This window comes from Neofelis nebulosa, chromosome 10, assembly GCF_028018385.1.
Source record: "Neofelis nebulosa isolate mNeoNeb1 chromosome 10, mNeoNeb1.pri, whole genome shotgun sequence".
NCBI lineage: Eukaryota > Metazoa > Chordata > Mammalia > Carnivora > Felidae > Neofelis > Neofelis nebulosa.
Genome location: NC_080791.1, coordinates 47,023,104 through 47,040,029, shown reverse-complemented (window position 1 = coordinate 47,040,029; position 16,926 = coordinate 47,023,104). Strand labels below are relative to the sequence as shown.

Here is a 16,926-nt window from a genome sequence, read left to right as displayed (position 1 = left end):
AGAGAGGGAGACACAAAATCTGAAGTGGGATCCAGGCTCTGAGCTGTCAGCACAGAGCCCAACACAGGGCTTCAACTCACAAACCGCAAGATCATGACCCGAGCCGAAGTCAGATGCTTAACCGACTGAGCCACCCAGGCACTCCAATAGGACAATTTTTTTTAACACAGACATGGGGGGCACATGGTAGTTCATCAGTTATGCATGACATTCTTGACTTCAGCTCAGGTAGGTCATGATCTCACAGTTTGTGAGTTCAAGCCCCACATTGGACTCTATGCTAATAGCGTGGAGCCTGCTTAGGATTCTCTGTCTCCCTCTCTCTCTCTGCCCCTCGCCACTAGTGCTCTCTCTCTCTCAAAATAAACAAACTTTTAAAATATAAATTAAAAAATTAAAGCAACATAATGTATTTTTCTAAGTAGATCAGTTCATAAATGACATAATACATAGATTTTAGCATAATCCAAATACATTCTTGTCTTGCTAATTAGAACTTGTTGATTCCTTTAAAAAGTTGACCCTGGCACAAAAACAGACACTCAGATCAATGGAACAGAATAGAGAACCCAGAAATGGACCCACAAACATATGGCCAACTAATCTTTGACAAAGCAGCAAACAATATCCAGTGGAATAAACACAGTCTCTTCAGCAAGTGGCGCTGGGAAAACTGGACAGTGACATGCAGAAGAATGAACCTGGACCAATTTCTTACATCATACACAAAAATAAACTCAAAATGGATGAAAAACCTAAATGTAAAACAGGAAGCCATCAAAATCCTCTAGGAGAAAGCAGGAAAAACCTCTCTGATTTTGGCCGCAGCAACTTGTTACTCAACAAGTCTCCAGAGGCAAGGGAAACAAAAGCAAAAATGAACTATTGGGACTTCATCCAAATAAAAAGCTTCTGCACAGCGAAGGAAACATCAGCAAAACTAAAAGGCAACCAACACATTTGGAGAAGATATTTGCAAATGACATATCAGTTAGCATCAAAATCTATGAAGAACTTAACAAACTCACCCAAAAAACAAATAATCCAGTGAAGAAATAGGCAAAAGACATGAATAGACACTTCTTCAAAGAAGACATCCAGATGGCCAACCGACACATGAAAAAATGCTCCACATCACTCATCATCAGGGAAATACAAGTCAAAACGACCATGAGATACCACCTCACACCTGTCAGAATGGCTAACATTAACAACACAGGCAACAACAGATGTTGGCAAGGATGCAGAGAAAGAGGATCTCTTTTGCACTGCTGTTGGGAATGCAAACTGGTGCAGCCACTCTGGAAAAACAGTATGGAGGTTCCTCAAAAAACTAAAAATAGAACTACCCTAAGATCCAGCAATTGCACTACTAGGCATTTATCCACAGGATACAGGTATGCTGTTTTGAAGGGGCATATGCACCTCCATGTTTGTAGCAGCACTATCAACAATAGGCAAAGTATGGAAAGACCCCAAATGTCCATCAATGGATGAATGGATAAAGAAGATGTGGTTTATGTATGTATGTGTATATATATATATATATATATATATATATATATATACACACACACACACACACACACACACACACACACACACAGAATATTACTCAGCAATCAAAAAGAATGAAATCTTGCCATCTTGCCATTTGCAACTACGTGCATGGAACTAGAGGGTGTTATGCTAAGCAAAATTAGTCAGAGAAAGACAAATATCATATGACTTCATTCATATGAGGCCTTTAAGACACAGAACAGATGAACACAAGGGAAAGGAAACAAAAATAATATATAAACAGGGAGGGGGGACAAAATATAAGAGACTCTTAAATATGGAGAACAAACAGATGGTTACTAGAGGGGTTGTGGGAAGGGGGATGGGCTAAATGGGTAAGGGGCATTAAAGAATCTACTCTTGAAATCACTGTTGCACTATATGCTAACTAACTTGGATGTAAATTTAAAAAATAAAAACATTAAAATTAAAAAAAAAAAGTTGACCCATTACCATCAATTCAGTATTAAAGAAGGAAGGAAGAGGAGAGAGAGAAAAAAGGAAGAAGAGGAAAAGAAAGAAGGAAGGAAATAAACATTAAACTATTTCTCATAAAGTATAATTTTCAATTATGTATCCGTAATTTCTGTAACTTCCATCAAAGGTAGGAACTTTTGAGAAACTCAGCCTATTGGGCTTAGAAATCTTAAAATCAACCTGCTTACTGTTGGTGGGAATACAAACTGGTGCAGCAACTATGGAAAACAGTATGGAGATTCCTCAAAATATTAAAAATTGAAATACTATGTGATCCAGGAATTTCATTCTTGGATATATACCCAAAAAAACCAAAACACTAATTTGAAAATAGTTTATTACAGCATATTTACAATAGCCCAGGTATGGAAGCAACCCAAGTATTCATCAACACATGAATGGATAGAGAAGATGTGGTACACACATACACACAGACACACACACACACACACACACTGGAATGAAAATCTTGCCACTTGTGACAACATGGATGGACCTGCAGAGTGTTATGCTAAGTGAAATAAGTCAGAAAGAAAAAGGCAAATATCATATGGTTTCACTAATATCTGAAATCTAAAAACCAAAAACAATTGAATAAACAAACAAAAGACAGAAACGGAGCCATAAACACGGAGAACAAACAGATGGTTGCCAGGTTGGGTGACAGACAGGTAGGGGGGATGGGCAAAATGGGTGAAGGGGAGTAGGAAGTACAGGCTTCCAGTTAGGGAATGAATAAGTCATGAAGATAAAAGATACAGCACAGGGAACACAGTCAAAGGTATTATAATGGAGTTGTATGGTGACCGATGGGGCTACACTTGTGAGCAAAGTATAATGTGCAGACTTGCCACAACACTATGTTGCACATCTGAAACTAATGTAATGCTGTGTACCAATTATACATCAATAATATTTTTAAGACATCATTTTAAAAAAAGACACCTGCTTAGTTAAATTATACCTAGAACATCAAGTGCCTTTCTCCACCTCATTCCCAGATGCCTTTTTACCCCTTTCACTCTACCCTCCCTCTCTCCTTTCTCTCTTCCCCTCTTCTCCCCCTCCCCCACTACATACACACCTACACAATGTGTTTAAATTCAATTATTAGTGTAAAATAAGGCAATCCAAAAGGGACAATGTCTAGAGAACAAGTGGTAGAGAGAGTAAAAACACAAAGTGAAGTAAGTCAAAGAGCCATGCCATTTATTGGCTACATTACCAAAACCATTCTTGTTCCAGACAAACCAACTGTGCCAGATCTGGACAGGTATGGCTCCAAAATCTCACAGAGAGTTTTGTTTCTCTTGGTGATATTAAGGGGGAGAGCAGAAGAAGAAAACAACCCCAGTCTTCAATCCAATGTACAAAGGAACATTTCTAGGTGTTTCAGACGTTTTATATATCATTGTCCATCTCTATAGATACCAGTCGGCTAAAGTATCTCACTGATTATTGACTTTCCTCAATGCATCTTCCAAGTCCACAGGTAGAAGGATTAGACATTGTACAGAGCCAGATTGCCTTAACCTCACCTGACCTTTACTTTCAGTGTGTAGCAACTCATAACTGGTCAGCACTTGGATCTATGCTAGCCCGATATAGTGGAGTCCAAGGGTGTCGAATAAATTTTGGTTCGAAACTCTCAAGAGGGGCCACTGGGTGGCTCAGTCGGTTAAGCATCCCACCCTTGGTTTTGGTTCAAGTTATGATCTCTCACATTTCATGGGTTCAAGCCCAGCTTTGGGCTCCATGTTGTCAGTGTGGAGCCTGCTTGGGATTCTCTCTATTCCTCTTTCTCTGCCCCCCGCCCCCCGCTCTCTCTCAAAATAAATAAATTTTAAAAATACCTCGAGAAAATTCTTTATAGTTGATCTGATCTTCCACGCTATGTCAAAACAACAACAACAACAACAACAACAACAACAACAACAAAAACTGGTTTCATGAGGATCCTTGGGAACAAAGCTAACCTGGGGTAGATCTAGGTTAAAGTGAATCCCTTGGCCTAACCTAGAATAAACTATACTTTAGGAAACCACTGGATCTTGATCAATTCTGGAGAGGGAGCAGGGAGTCAGAGGTTTGCCTCATTTGGTAAACTTGTCAATTGTGTTCTTAGATGATACATACCCTCTGGAAAAGCACAGCAGTTACTGGAGTTGTGCTTCATCACAGAAGCGAATATTTACACTACAGGAAACCCAAGCATGAAATCTATTTTTAATCAGAAGATTGATAAATCCATAATTTTGTTCAGTATAAACAACTCTGTTATCTTTCACAACTAGGTAATTCACTTGATAAATATTAAATCCATGAGGAAGAGCTCCACTGTGCAAATTTTATTTTTAAAGATTGTTCAAAAGTAACCTTTAACAAGCTAAGAACACAGGCTAAAGAAAAGCTCAAATCTGTGGTATCAAATTTATGCTGATTATGAATGGTAATTTAGACAACCTGATTTATGAAATCACAAATGTCTGTAATTAAATACTATAGCCCTACTTCATTTTACTTTAGCAAAATAATATTAATGATGTACCACAGAGAAGACATTATTACAATAAATATTTCGCAAAGCCCAAGGAAAATTTTACTCTCAAATGGAAAACAGTTTAAATAGCAAATACCAGAACCAAAAAAAGGGAGAAACATATATTATATAGGAAGCTTCATTGCCCACCTTTCTTCTTGACTGGCATTCTTGGGTCTGTCCACTGCCACAGGATTCAAGATCTTTTCAGGTCTCAACTTGATCCAGCTGGACTGAGGCCAAGAGCCAGGTAACTGTTGCAAACCACTTCACTGTTCAATTTTGAAATCCAGGCTGTCTTCTCTTTCAATAAGGAAAAAAATGATGTATTTTTCCCCACAATTAAACTTTTGACACTGCCCACAGAGTTCAGAAAAAAATAACCTTGAGTTTTTGGATTTTTATAAAATATTTATTCTGTTAAAAAAAATTTGAGAAAATTATCGTAAGCATAGAAAATGTTATTAAAACTCTTCTTCAGGCATCAACATTTTTGGAATTCAATGACTAACTCAATTAAGGCACAAACCAAATTTATACAGCTGTCTCATTACTCAATACATGATCGAATTCAGATGAACTGGTTGATGATAAAGATTCTCAATTCTTTAGAGAAAAATTTAATCTCCCCAACAAAAAATACTTTTAAAAACCTTTTTGACTCTGGTGTCTAAAAAGGTGGGTGAGTTTGAACAGTTTTCTGGGGCAGTACACAGACTGAAAGGCCCCCTTTTTATTTACTGGACCAGAAGTTCCAGATCTCACCCCCTCAGTAAGACAGGATCCAGCTTGCTGTCACTTTCATCTTTTTCTTCAGTGCTCTCCAAGCCCCTCAGGCTTAATCCTTAATGCCCCTCTGATTCTGATCCTCCCATGTATTAACCGAGAGGATTGAAAAGAAGGAAAGCAATCCCTTGGCATGGAGACATTAAAGTGACAGTGCTACTCAATGGGCACTTGATGCAGGATGAGTTGGCGAAGCAGATTTCTTCACACTGGAGTCATTCACATCATGCCATCTCTTCGCATCCAAGCAGCTCCCTATCCGGCGAGGAAAAACACTGAGACTGTTCGAGAGAAGTCAAACCTTCCCCCAAAGGTGTTTTCTGAGACGATGTAGTAGTATTAGGCATGTGAGCACAAGCTGTGCAAACGGTTCGCGATTTCCTAAATGAGAGTTCTGCTGCTTGGCTTCCACATCCACCCTTTCTATCTTTCTCCAAACTACCCACCTTCCTTTTGCAGAAAAGACAAGAAATCTCTCTGCTACCGCTGGCCACCCCTGCCCACACCCCGTTCTTATATAGAAGTGCACAGAAATGTCCTGCACCCTCCACGCGATGAAGTGTTTCCTCAGGCAGGAAAAACAGCAGCACTAGAAATTATATAACTCTCGAATTTGGCTTCTCTAAGACATGGAGACTGGAGGGTCGGGGGTTGCTGGTCTGGGAGATACTGCTGGGCACTGAACGTGCACAAAAGGGCGCCAGGCCTATTCGCAGCGCCCCCAACCCCACCCCGAAACACCGGCTAGCAAAGGGGTCTTCTTGGGGAGTGGGGGGGGGGGTGTCTTTCTCTGGTCCCTTCCAAATGGGGTGAAAAGATGGAATATGAGGTAACTAAAGACTGGGAGACGAGACACACCGCTGGGGGGATGAGGGGGGAGCGGGGAGGAGGCTGGTCGGGGCCGCTCTGGCGGCCGGTTGGGGGCTCTGGGGAGGAGGTGTCCGGGAAGCCTTAACACACGGACCAGGCCAGAGGGAAGAACTCCCTCTAGGAGCGAATGGGGCGGACAGCTCGGCCCCCGCTAACAGAGGTGCCCAGAAGAGGGGAAAGCGCGCGACTTCCCTGCGCTCGGACGGCCTCACGCACCCCCTCAGCTTGAGGGAAGAGGGAGCTAGGCTAACACACAGCAGGATAAGGGAATGCAGGGCTGGCAGGAAGGCGGGACCATGGACGTCTGGACCTCCTCGAAGCCAATGAGAGGCCTTCATTTCTGGATGCCGTGCCCAATCACAGCCAGGATGGAGGGCGCGGCTTTTGACTGAGTTGGGGAGGGCCGGGGCTGCAGGCTAGAGGCGTGAGCCCGCCACACTTCCCGCTCGGGGCGGGCGTTCTGGGTCCCCGCCCACCGCTAGTCACGTGAGCCGCCAAAATGGCGGCGCTTGGGCGTGAGGCTGGGGCTGACCTGAAGGATGCAGGTGTGTTGCCGGTCAGAACTGGGGAAGCGTCCAAGGTAGGCGGAAACCCAGGGCGGTAGGAGTCGTGATTTCTGCAGCCTCAATATGTTAGCGGACTCTTCCGAAATTATGGGATTTGGAAATCTAAAGAGAAGAGCCTCCAAGTCCATGCAGAGCGCGATCAATGGAGCCCCCAGTTGCTATAGAAAGAGACGGAGATAAAGTAGGAGACCTAAAGTCTAGTCCCGATTGCTTGATGTTTCCTTTCTCTGGCCTCCAGGCCTTTGTGCTGGCCTTTCCTTCAACTTGCAGTGCTTCCCTGTAACCATCCCTCCCCACCTCACCTTCTTCAGCTATTCGGTTAAATTTCGCTTACTCCGGGAAACCTTCCCACGCTTCCCCTGGCCAGGTTAAGTTTGGCTTTTCTTATGGTTTTGGTTTTGTTCCGTTTAGTTTCGTTTGTATGGCACACTAATTTCTGCCTTTAAATTACCTGCCTTTTTGTCCTTACGTTGGGCGGTTTGTGGGTTCTAGAAGATACATCTACTTCTTAATTATCCTGGGGTCTGACAAATATCAGGTGCTGTGTAAATGATGAGTGAATATTAAAGTTCTGAAAGTCAAGCAAAATAATACACATAAAAGCACTACAAAACTGTAAAATACTTTCCAGACTATAAACCTCCATACATACACTCGTAATGGTATAATCATGGTGACCTTGGACTAGTCAATTTTTAGATAAAATGTTAGTTATAGCAGTCTTTACTTGGTAAAAAGTCTTGGTAAAGCACTTGGTAAAAGTCTACCAGAAAATTACCAGCCTATTTCTCTGCTTTAATAAACAGTGCCTTCCAAAGACTAGGCATTCAGTAAATATTTGTGCTCAATAAGTATCTGTCCTGTTTCAGGATTTTAGAATCATTATACTAGGTGTCTGGGTTCCCTATAAGCTGATAGTGTAGACTATCAGGGTAGAAGCTTGGTTCAAAGCATTGCCTGAGAGTTTTCTTTGTGGGAAGTAAGGGACTTCAATGTCATCAATGAATTGAATGACAGAAAAATAAATACTTTATCCAAGATTTTTGGTAAATTACCACATTACTGATACCTGCCTTCATAGTACATTAGATGGCTTAGATATAGAATCTCCCTTAGATGTTACTATCTCTTCCATTTTCCATTTAGATGTCTGAAAGAGCCAAAAGATTAAATCTAGTCCCTGAGAAATTGTAATTTATAATTTTTTTCCCTGTCCTCCCAGATATTTTAAAGAAAAAGATAGTACTGGCTTGAGTCCAATTCTGCAGTGATAAAAGGAAAGAAACTTGCCCGTTATTACTTATTGTGTATTAACATATGAAAGTTCAAAGGAGCCCGTACTTTCACGATGTTGATGCCATGAATGAATTGACCTTTCATTAATTAGAATTGGTACATATCACTTACTCAGCAAATGAGTATTACAGTGATGTTCAACAATTACAGCAATGTGTCCACTGACAACCAGTGGCAAAATCACTTGGTACTATTAAAATGCAGATTTCTGTGGGACGCCTGGGTAGCTCAGTTGTAAGCTTCCAGTTAAGCATCCAACTCGATCTCAGCTAAGGTCTTGATCTCAAGGCTGCTTGAGTTCAAGCCCCGCATTGGGCTCCGCACTGGGCATGAAGTCTACTTTAAAAAAAAAAAAAAAAAAGATAAAATAAAATGCAGATTTCTAGACTTAACCCTATTCCTGTTGAATCCAGATATCTCAGGAGGGAGCTCAAGACATTGCATTTAAAATGAACCCCCCATGTGATTCCTGTGTACCCTAAAGGTTGAGAATCACTGATTTATTATCTTCTGTGTTCATTATGCTTAATCCACTCTAATTCTCTTGCCCAGGACTCCTGAAATTTGAGATATAGCCTGTGTCCTTGACTATAAATATTAAAACAGAAGTTGGTATAAACTGTGAAGGGCCATGATTTTGTAATCTATTCATCGGCTAATCTGGAATCTCATAATACCAATGTGGCAACAGGTTTAACAAATGTCATTATTAAGACTTTTCAGAGACCTGAAAGTCTTAACCAGAGCAAAGCATTCAGGAAGGATCCTGTTTGAGGATCCGATTTTGTTTTGTTTTATCACTATTTTTTACTTTCTCTTAAGATGTTACTGGCCAAACCCTCATGGTCCCTTGACATTGGCAACTGTCTGTTCATATTTTACACTTGGGACACTGGAGCCTTCCAACCCTGAAGCTCAGTACCTTGGGTCCCAGCTCCCTCATGTGCCACATGTAGTTTCCAGCAAAGGCTGTGGCTTCTGCCCCAGGTGAGGGGGCTGGATATATAATTTCTGTAATCCACGGTATCCATGATCTACTACCTCTTCCTAGCCTGGAACAGTGTCCCTCTTTCTCTTCCATCTCCAGGAAACATAATCTCCAAAAGGAGGTCAGGCTTTCATGAGATAGTTGTCAACAAGTACCTACTGTTTCCTTCTAGCTTTGAAAAAGCTAGAAAAAGAACTACAGAGGACCTGGCTACCTTTGAGGAAAACTGTAAGGAAAACAAAAACTCAGTATCTCTGCAAGTTATCCTTCTACACTAGGTCTTAAGGCAAGTCAACCTTTCTGAACCTCATTTTTCTCATCTATAAAAGTATAAAATTAGAGATGATTATTATCCTGCCAGTTTCTCAAAAAGCCATTGTCTACTAAATAGTAGCTGCTAAATAGTGATTGAATCATGGACACTGTATGTGAAAGCAGATGACATTTTACTAGGGTCTAAATGTTTTTTAATTGGAATCTAAAATTTATAAAACTTATAATTAATATCATTAGCTATTATGGTTCTGAAATTTTGTGTTTTCCAGGACATCAGAATGGCAACATACACACATGGTCAGCCCAGTGTTTCTCTAGGAGATGAAAAATTCAGAAGACCCATGGTCATCGAAATCATAGAAAAAAAAATGGAGTATCTTAGAAAAGAAAAGTAAGAGACACACCCAGACTGACAGTCAATAACTTTATTTGCAGATCTTCTGTATTACTGTTGTTTCTAAGTATCTAAGATCTATTACTTTATTGAGTTGGTTATAAAAAAGCTTATAAAAAAAACTGAAGAGAAGTATGGACAGATGAAAATAGTGATTTGTTGTAATATTGAGACAGTGGATAATTTCTTTTGCTTCTTAAAAATAAAATGACCAGGGGCACAAGGGTGGCTCAGCTGGTTAAGTGTCTCACTTTTGATCTCAGCTCAGGTTACGATCTCTTTGTGAGATCGAGTTGGGCTCACAAGCACTGTCTGCTTGAAATTCTGTCTCTCTCCCCCTCTCTCTGCCCTTCCCCCACTGGTGTTCTTTCTTTCTCTCTCAAAATAAACAAGAGTGAGAGCTAACAGAGGAGGGGCAGAGAGAGAGAGGGAGAGAGAGAATCCAAAGCAGGCTCTGTGCTATCAGCATGGGGCTCAAACCCACTAACCATGAGATCATTACCTGAGCTGAAACCAAGAGTTAGATGCTTAACTGACTGAGCCACCCAGGTGCCCTCAAAATGAATAAATAAACTTAAAAAAAAAAGTCCAGAATTATTGTTGAAATGTTATTTGTATAATAAACATTTTTAAATTAAAAGCAATTAGGAGAACACCATTTTGGGAGCTATTTATATTTCATTGATGTTCAATTGTAATTAAATTCAGTTTAGAATTAATTGACTCAGCACAGTGCTGAATTCAGCAAAAAAGGAATACAGATTCCATGGTGTACATATTATCTCACATTACCACTTAAACTTAGATTAACAGAGGACATTATCAAAGGACATTAATCTTAGACCTCAGACATTTATGAATTTAGGTATGATCGGAATAAATAAAACTAGACCTATCAAATCTCTTTGCATGAAGTTTTGGAAATCCTAGACAAATTATTTGAAATATATCTGGACTAATTAAGAAATAGTTATTTGCGGGGCGCCTGGGTGGCGCAGTCGGTTAAGCGTCCGACTTCAGCCAGGTCACGATCTCGCGGTCCGTGAGTTCGAGCCCCGCGTCAGGCTCTGGGCTGATGGCCCGGAGCCTGGAGCCTGTTTCCGATTCTGTGTCTCCCTCTCTCTGCCCCTCCCCCGGTCATGCTCTGTCTCTCTCTGTCCCAAAAATAAATAAAAAACGTTGAAAAAAAAATTAAAAAAAAAAAAAAAAAAAGAAATAGTTATTTGCTAGAAGGACTAACCAAAATGTAAACAACTTTGTTCATATGACTTAAGAAATTAATCCTTTTAGCAAGAGCAGCATTCTTAGATATCTCATAAAATTTGGCTATACTAGAACATACTAATTTTTATTTGTGACCAGAATTTATCTCTTAAAAGAGTTCCATTTTAGAACCACACTAATTGATCTCAGAGAGAGAATTATCCCCTCATTAGAATGAAAGTTCCGTGAGAAGTGAGATTTGTTTTTTAATATTCTTTATCAGTGCCTCATCCTCAGCACAGAGAAAATGTCTCTTGCGTAGTAAGTATTCAAGAAATATTTGGTGTTGGTTATACCCAGGAAAGGATATATCCTTTAAGAGAATACTATATTATGTTGAATGTAATTTTTCTCTATGTTTTCCCTGTTAGGACTTTAAATGTGTATGGCACAGTGTTCTTTGGAACAGCAGCTAGTTTCTCTGGAATGTTGGCGAACTTCATTTTCAGACACTGCTTCAAGGTTAAACATGATGCTTTGAAGACATATGCATCAGTGACTACACTTCCGTTTTTGTCTACTGTAGTCGCTTATAAGTTCCTTGTAACAGATGCTTTGTATTTGGGTAAATTTAAATTCATTAATGTATAATGTGTTTATGTCTAAAATTACACATTAACACAAAATTTTGCTACCATTTATAATGATCACTTACACTTGTATATTCCTTTACAACTTACAGAGTACCTTTACCTATATTGTCCTGTTTCCTCATCACAACAATCCTCCTGATGAGGCAGAACAAATAGTATTGTGTCCTTTTTACAGGTTCACAACCAAAACTAAGACATGTTCACGTATGTTAGAAAGCAACATAATATAAAAAGCAGGCTTTGGCATTCTACACACATGATTTCAGATTCTACCCCCCACTGCTTAAGTTTTGTGACATTGGATAAGTCATTTAATATCTGAGACTCAGTTGTCTTATCTATAAATTAGGACTACTAGTACTTACCTCACAGGACAGTTGTGATAATTAAAATACAATATCTTAAATGCCTAATGAGATACCTGGCTTATTGTGTGGGCTTCTAATGTTATTTCCTACCTCCTCCCCTTACCTCAAGTTTCACAACTAGTAATTAATGGAACCTCTGAATCCTGTTTATCAGGTCCCTACTTACATATCTCTTTCCCAGGGAAACCTCAGGTTCCCTCAGGGTAGGTTAGGTTTCTGGACACATTCTCTATTCATTTTACCTTCAAAGCATTGTACACACTTAAAAAATTATTTATTTAAATATTTGTCTAGTTCTTTTGTTCCTACTGGACTCACCTAAATGTTAGAGTTTGGGTCTCTTTTATGTAGCATTGTATCACTAACACATGCCTAACACATAGACAATAAAAATGCATTAACCTAGAATCCAGATGTCTGGGTCTGCTGTTTAATATTTCTCATTATGAAATTGCTTCTGAAGAAACCAAATTTATAAGAGATAACTCACCTTACATTAAGTGTAATAAAGGCATTTTTTAAACATGATGCTCTTAGCCTATCATGTGCCTTAGATACTGAATTTCTATTGTTTTCACTGTGATTGAGGACAGTACAGATAACTACTCTGTGAGGACACAAGACTGTCTTAATTGTTCTTATCCTGAGTTTTAAAAGGAGACTAAATTTCCTTTTGTTTTCCAGGCAATATAAGCCAGGAAAATTGTGTTCTGAGGAGTTCACTGGTTGGCATAGTATGTGGTGTTTTATATCCCACTGGTTTGGCTTTTTCTAAAACTGGACGCCTGGCAGTCAAGTAAGTCCATCTGTTCCTTTTCTTCCTTCCTTCCTTCCTTCCTTCCTTCCTTCCTTCCTTCCTTCCTTTTGTTTTTGTTTATTTTTTTTAATGTTAAACTTTAGCTGCCAATGACACATTTTAATCAAAATGTACTTTGTTACTTCAAATAGCTAGCTTTCAACCTTTTTGCTATCTACATGAAAGACCTTGGAATTGAAATTATCCACTTAAGAGAACCAATGAACTTTTCATAGAAAATACATGCAGAAGAAGTGCTTAATTATTTTTCCTTTTTAGGTATCATACTGTTCCATTGCCACCAAAAGGAAGGGTTTTACTTTACTGGTTGCTGCTTTGTCAAACAGAGGTAAAAGCAATGATGATTCCTCTGGTCTTTCAGACAGTCTTTGGAATATTTAATGGTCTACGGCATTATGCAATATTTGAAAGTACACTTGAGAAAACTGTACGTGATGATTAATCAAAGAGTGAATGAATACTAAATCAGCAGAATGGGATTTTTTTTATGATGAGGAATCCGGCATTGCTGAAGGAGTTAAAACTAACTCCAGACAGTTTGTTTCTGTTCCTCCTGCTTAGTCTATAGCAGGTACTCAATAAATATTCTGTAATTCACTATTTAAATGTTAGTTTCATCTTTCTTTCCTCCTGTGTGTGGGAATAGGTTTGAGATGTCAAGGTCTGCTCTATACATATAGTCATTCATTCACCAGACATTTATTAGGCCCCTGTTATATCTCAGGCACTGGGTAATATATAATAAGAAATGGTCTTTAACCCAAAAGGAACTCACAATTAGAAGAGAAATTTAAAATGTGAACATATAGCAAGAGAAGGTTTAAGAGGTATACAAATAATTATGTGGGCACATTGAAGATATGGCTGTTAACTACTTGTCCAGAAGGGAAAGCTAAGGGGGAAAAGTGACATTTGACCTAAATTTTGAAGGAGAAGTGGAAACTTCATTAGGAAAGCAACACATAGAAATTAACACACAGTCTGCCCTAAACTCTGATTGTGTATACTTTCTAGCCTCTTACCATTAACACATGTGCTGTTTAAAGAACATTTATTGAGTGCCTATTATGTAATGTGCATTAATACACCAGGGGTTCAGAGATTTAGACCCTGCCCTCAAGAAGCTCAAAATCTAAAGAAAGAGATTACCAGATGTTTCTTTATGTCTTCTTGAGCATTCCTGAGCTACACATTTATCTTAGTTGAGAAAATAAATACTGATGAATAAAGCACAGACTGGAACCCCAAACCCCATAGTTCATTCTCCTTGGCTTAATCATATACATCTTGAGATAAGATGTGGTCATCTGAGGCCCCAAGCAACACAAAGCAGAAACGGAAGTCTTAACAAGGTGCTTTACGAAGCATAGATAACAAACTGGAATACATAACCCTCTTGCTAATGAAAATGATAAAAATAGCTAGTTTGCCGTCCAGCTTTGTATTCTCAGAATAATTCATGATACATGAAACTGAGGAAAGGGCAGGTGATGGGGGAGGAGGGGAACCAAGTCAAACTGATAACTGGATCAATGGTATTCATATTTTAACTGGTTGAAAAATTACTATGCAAAGAGTACATGAATACCTTCTCATTGTAAAATATTTAAAAGACCCAGAAATAAATAAAGCAAGATGTCTTCCTTCATTCCCACATCCTATATCTACTCCATTCTCCAGAGGTAACCACCATCAAGTTAGCATGTCTCTTTCATTGCAGTATTCTTTTGTAACTTACATATTTTTTAAAATAATATTAACCATACATATTATAATGAAAATTAATTTTTACTTCACCATATGTCTTGGGGATTTTTCCAACTCTACATATAGGTCTAACATGTTCTTTTTAGTGACTGAGTAATATTCTTGGTGATTCCAGTATTCACATAGGTGATCCTTCCAACACCTTGGTCTCTACCAGACCACTTAACCTATGGTCATACTCTAGAGCTGTGCCATCCAATATAATAGTCACTAGCCACTTGTAGCTAGTGAGCATTTGAAATGTGACTAGTTTAAGTTAAGATGTGTTTTAAGTGTGGGGCACCTGGGACAGGTCAGTCAGTTAAGTGTGACTTTGGCTCAGGTCATAATCTCATGGCCTGTGAGTTCTAGCCCCACATCAGGCTCTGTACTGACAGCTCAGAGCCTGGAGCCTATTTCGGATTCTGTGTCTCTCTCTCTCTCTCTGCCCCTCCCCCCACTCACACTCTTGTTTCTCTCTCTCAAAAATAAATACACATTAAAAAAAATTTTTTAAAGCTGTGTTGTTAAGTGTAAAATACACAAGTTTTGAAGAATTACTATGTAAAAAACGAATTTAAATATCTCACCAAAATATGTCATACGTGAATCACATTATATTTTTATTGGACTATGGTGCTATAGCCTTAGTCATAAATTATCAGTAAGTTCAAATTCTTTACGTTCTCAATTTTAAAATCCCATCTTCTGATCACTACCTCCTGTCCTTCCAGTCCATTCACTTTCACACAACTCCAACATTACTTCAACCTCACCAGAATCTATAATTCAGCATTCCTCCTCCTACCTTCTTACTATCCCTCATGCCCCTCACATCAGCCACATCTTTTTAAAGTTTGCCAATCTCAAAGCAAAAAATTAAATAAGAATCAATCTAGCTAAGGTTGATTTTTTTAGATAAAAATATTGGCCTCTGTTTTGAATGTTCTGGTCATGTCTTTGATCCACTTGATTTGAGGAAGCTCATCAAGCAAGTTTTATTTGTTCATCTGCTGAGGTAATAATCGGGGAAACACAGCAAGGTTGACTTATGTTCCCCTCCTCTGCCACCTGAAAGCTGAAGAGGTTGGTACCTTATTCCATGACTTCACTTTGCCTTTCCTACATCAGAAAAAACTGGGAAGTCTATTGATATTTTCCTTTGGTGTTGGAAAGCAGTGCTTGCCAAAGTGGCTGTAATGAGGCCTGAATGAAGAAATTAGGGAAATCTTGATCTGGGCATGAAGCCAAAGGTGCAGCTAGGTGAAAGGCAGCAAGGAACTAGAGGCAAGATAGGGCAGAGGTATTAAATACAACCTGGGGCTCATCTCTCAAGGTTCAAATCTTGGCTTTACTACTTACCAACAGGATGACTTTTAATAAGCTGTTTCGCCCCTCTGTACCTCCATTTCCTCATCTGTAAAATAAAGAATAAAGATTTTATTTACTTCATAGTGTTGTTGGGATTAAATGAGTTAATATCTGTAAACCAAAACAGTGGCCAACTCACAGGAAGTCTACATGTGTTACAGCCATTACTGTTATTGTTGCTATGACTCCATACCAATTATCACAGTCCTTTCCCTAGCTGTAATGAATGATTTTAGCATTTTTCTAGGAAATATTAGAAAAAAGCACAGCAAGGAAAATTCACAAGATATCTTTCATATAAATAAATATGTACTCATTTATTCAGCTAGTATTGATTCAAGACCTGGTGTATGAAAGACATTGTATCCCACACATTGGGCAAGTTATCTAAGCTTTCTGTTTCCTCTGAAAACATACTAATAACTGCTTTGCAGTGAGATTACAAAGATTAAAGAGCATGGAACCATACCATACCCCAGCATATACGTAGTGCTTAATAAATGTGTTTATATTGTCTGTTTTCCCTGCCAAGTATATAACAAAGACTAAGATGCAGTCCCTATTATGATAGCTTACCTTCTCTCCTGCCTTTTCTCCTCCATTTCCCCCAATTGCCTTAACCATGTAATTTCCGCCCCCCCCCACCCCCTGCGCTTTTGTATTGTATTGCATCACATTGCATTGTTTGCAGTGTATTGTATTGATTTTCTCCCTGCTTTTATCAATTACCACCTAAAATATGGGTGCCTGGATTGCCTGGCTCAGAGAGGCAATGGTACTTGCATTCAGTAGTCCCACAGGACTAGTAAACAAAGTTTACTTTGTTTACTATAGTAAACAAAGAAGTTCTTAGTAAGCTCAAATGTACCTCCTGTGGCAATACACCCCAGCCCAGAGCAGAGAAAGTAGGCAAAAACTCAGAACTACCACTTACTCCGTGGAAGTAGTCTAGCTACATATTTTCCCAGCTCTTGCCTATGGGGACCAGCCTCTAACTAGCCTACATTTAGGTGCTG

At 39.2% G+C, this 16,926-nt stretch overlaps 2 protein-coding genes across 5 annotated transcripts in view; one reads left to right on the top strand and one right to left on the bottom strand.

Annotated features, from left to right (window-relative positions):
- DLG2 (discs large MAGUK scaffold protein 2) overlaps nucleotides 1-5,933 on the bottom strand; it is a 2,097,061-nt gene extending 2,091,128 nt beyond the window's left edge. The window contains exon 1 of the mRNA XM_058690298.1: nucleotides 4,727-5,933. Within this exon, the coding sequence (XP_058546281.1) occupies nucleotides 4,727-4,745 (19 nt within the window). The 5' untranslated portion in view covers nucleotides 4,746-5,933. The remainder of the gene's footprint in view (nucleotides 1-4,726) is intronic.
- A 754-nt stretch (nucleotides 5,934-6,687) lies between these two features.
- On the top strand, nucleotides 6,688-13,393 carry TMEM126B (transmembrane protein 126B). 4 transcript variants are annotated; one of them, XM_058690330.1, is made up of 6 exons: nucleotides 6,706-6,812; nucleotides 9,255-9,368; nucleotides 9,628-9,749; nucleotides 11,387-11,580; nucleotides 12,661-12,772; nucleotides 13,052-13,393. In XM_058690330.1, the coding sequence occupies exons 3-6, from the start codon at nucleotides 9,637-9,639 to the stop codon at nucleotides 13,233-13,235; spliced, it is 603 nt and encodes a 200-aa protein (XP_058546313.1). In that variant the 5' UTR covers nucleotides 6,706-6,812; nucleotides 9,255-9,368; nucleotides 9,628-9,636; the 3' UTR covers nucleotides 13,236-13,393. The 4 variants fall into 4 exon arrangements, with proteins under 4 accessions (XP_058546311.1, XP_058546313.1, XP_058546312.1 ...); XM_058690328.1 differs by lacking the exon at nucleotides 9,255-9,368 and having other exon boundaries at nucleotides 6,688-6,812; XM_058690329.1 differs by lacking the exon at nucleotides 9,255-9,368 and having other exon boundaries at nucleotides 6,720-6,777.
- Nucleotides 13,394-16,926: the final 3,533 nt, after the last annotated feature.

What these genes read in the sequence shown, in the direction of transcription:
- TMEM126B (XM_058690328.1), top strand. Translation starts at nt 6,732, where the DNA reads ATGGCGGCGCTTGGGCGTGAGGCTGGGGCTGACCTGAAGGATGCAGGT. An exon ending in AACAGATGCTTTGTATTTGG is followed by an intron (nt 11,581 to 12,660) that starts GTAAATTTAAAT and finishes TTTGTTTTCCAG; the next exon opens with GCAATATAAGCCAGGAAAAT. An exon ending in ACTGGACGCCTGGCAGTCAA is followed by an intron (nt 12,773 to 13,051) that starts GTAAGTCCATCT and finishes TTTCCTTTTTAG; the next exon opens with GTATCATACTGTTCCATTGC.